Source organism: Gossypium raimondii, chromosome 6 (genome assembly GCF_025698545.1).
Source record: "Gossypium raimondii isolate GPD5lz chromosome 6, ASM2569854v1, whole genome shotgun sequence".
NCBI lineage: Eukaryota > Viridiplantae > Streptophyta > Magnoliopsida > Malvales > Malvaceae > Gossypium > Gossypium raimondii.
In genome coordinates this window covers 16,375,075-16,377,699 of record NC_068570.1, presented here as the reverse complement: position 1 = coordinate 16,377,699, position 2,625 = coordinate 16,375,075, and the positions used below count along the sequence as shown (strand labels likewise).

The window sequence follows — 2,625 nt, the reverse complement described above, 5'->3', positions numbered from 1 at the left end:
TTATTTTAGTTCAAGATATAATAGAGAGAGGGCCTAAAAAACTCCGACCATGAGCTCCAAGCTCACACCAAAATTTTTAACCTTTTTGTTAGAAAATTGAACATTTGTATAAGTTACCCTCACTATCTATTAAGTCAAAGTACACGAATTCAAAATATGAATTTATTGAAATGTAATTGTAATGAAACCTTGAGAATTTAATTGACACTTAAATAAAATAATTTTGTTTCTCTTATTGCTTAGCTCAAACAGGTTGACTCGGATGAGGTTGGGTGGAGTCTTATATAGCTACCATCATCGGCCTATCTCTTAGAATTTTCTTAAGAACCACTGTAGAAATCCATCAATAAGATTCAAATTTTCTGCAATAATTTTGTTTTCGTCTTGGAGTGGATACTTGTTAGATTCAAGTATTTTATCTTTTCTAGATTGATGAACTTAAACGGTAGTACTTTAAAGTCGGATACTTATTTGGATGTCATTTTCTAAGAATTGCATACAACACCCTTATAAATTCTTTAAGAATTGGGTGTTCGAAACTAGTATAATTACATTTTAATTTGAACTTTAGAAAATAAATAATTTTTAAAATAAAGTTTGAAATTGATTAACTATTCAATAGTTACCTCAATTTTTACAGTTGTTTTCTTCAACAACTTCAATTAAATTCAATGAGACTTATTAATTATAATGATTATCTAATTATATGTAATTGTCGATTGAGTTCTAACTCGGTTGGCATCGGCATTGTTGCTAGTGTAAGAAGACGTGGGTTCAATTGCATTGAAGCGTATTATCCTTCTATTTAAGGGCTAAGTTTTGTATAAAAAAAATATTATATGTAACTAGACTTAAATCCAATTATGGTGTCCAAAAGACACTTTTAACTAATTGTAAATTCTGATATCCACAAATATTCATGAAAAAAATTCAGATTTGGATAATAAACGAATTCAACTTTTATATAAATTTACAAATTTGAATTCAAATAATTCAAAAATTGTATATACTCAATCCAGTACCATTTATTCAAGCTACTACAGGAATAGGAAGGATGGGATAATTGCCCAATAGATCCAAGGAACTTATAGCTTTAATTGACCCACTAGATTGTGCCACATGTTGCACCATTCACTTATCAATTAATAGTGTAAAACTAAGATAAGGCAAAATTCTGCAATATTGGTGTTATTATCATTTCATTTGGCTTATGTAACCTTGAACACATGGCTCATATATTAAAAAATGTATGATAACACCAGCTTTTTCTCCTTTCAGGAGTTTGAAGGTACAGCTCCACTTGCACCACTTCAACTTTTTCTTCACATAGCTGACTTATTTTGAAGTTTCTTATAATCTCAATTCATAAACTCACAGTACCAAAATTAATGGATCTAATTATAAACAATGAAATCAAACATAATCTTATTGTTAATCCAACGAAAAACCTTTGTCAACACACAACTGAAACTGAAAGGGTTTTCCTTGGATTACCAAATGCCTCTTTAACAACTAATGTACAACAAGTTGATTTAAATGGACAATGTTCAAATAATGTCATATGCAAAGTAATCCCAGCTCTCATTAATTTCGAAAAATTGACTCATCCACTCCCAATTAAGAGCCTCTGGACTATGAAAATCGGACATGGTATCACCGAATAAGCAAGGTGTGGAGTTGTAGTCGTCGTCTCTCTTCGATGTACCTTCTTCGCTTCCTTTCGGTACAAAGACCGTCTCATTTCCCTTCGAATTGTCTAGCACCGGTTCTTGTATTTCCGAACCTTTGTTTCGGTTCTCGTTTAGCTTTATCTTCTTGCTCAAATGAGAATTCCAGTAGTTCTTGATTTGGTTATCGGTTCGACCCGGTAATCTTCCAGCAATCAAAGACCACCTAAATGATTAAAAAAAAAAACAGAACAATTAGGTCCAAAAGTATATCATAACCAGACATGTATGCCTAAATTACCTGTTTCCGAGCAGTTTATGAAGCCTTAGTATCAAATCCTCTTCTTGATCTGATATGTTGCCTTTCTTTATATTAGGCCTCAAATAATTCATCCATCTCAACCTGCAACTCTTCCCACTTCGTTTAAGACCTAAAAGTTGAAACAAAATGGAAACTATAAATCCAATTTACAAGTTCCATATATGGCAGATTATGTTGAAGAAGACTTGTACTGTGAATGAACCTGCTTTTGCTGCAATTGATTTCCACCTCTTGGGACCATGAAGGTCAATCACTTGCGCCAGCTTTTGGTCTTCCTCAGCTGTCCAAGCTCCTCTATTCACTTCTTTCAGGTTGCATTTAGTGGTTACAGGAGCCATTGCCATTTTCTTTTCACTTTTTTTTTTCCCGCCAGAGAGAGAGAAGAGCTATGGAACTGCAATGCTAAGTTGGCAATGGCTATTTATGGTACAGAATGGTATGTCGTATCAGTTTCCGTGTACCTTTTCTAGCTACCTTTCCTTTGGAAGAATAGGTCAAATTCTGGTTTAGGTCCCTGTACTATACTCATTCTAGGATTTAGTCCTTATGCTTTAATTTGAAATAATTTTACCTCTCTACTTGTTTTATATAATTAGATAGTCTAAATTACAATGTTGATGTCAAATATCTTGTTAA

At 32.8% G+C, this 2,625-nt stretch overlaps 1 protein-coding gene across 1 annotated transcript; it reads right to left on the bottom strand.

Annotated features, from left to right (window-relative positions):
* Nucleotides 1–1,377: 1,377 nt before the first annotated feature.
* On the bottom strand, nt 1,378–2,392 carry LOC105774811 (transcription factor MYB114). The gene is made up of 3 exons (XM_012597383.2): nt 2,192–2,392; nt 1,969–2,098; nt 1,378–1,893 (listed from the first exon to the last, which is right to left on the bottom strand). The coding sequence occupies exons 1-3, from the start codon at nt 2,331–2,333 to the stop codon at nt 1,548–1,550; spliced, it is 618 nt and encodes a 205-aa protein (XP_012452837.1). The 5' UTR covers nt 2,334–2,392; the 3' UTR covers nt 1,378–1,547.
* Nucleotides 2,393–2,625: the final 233 nt, after the last annotated feature.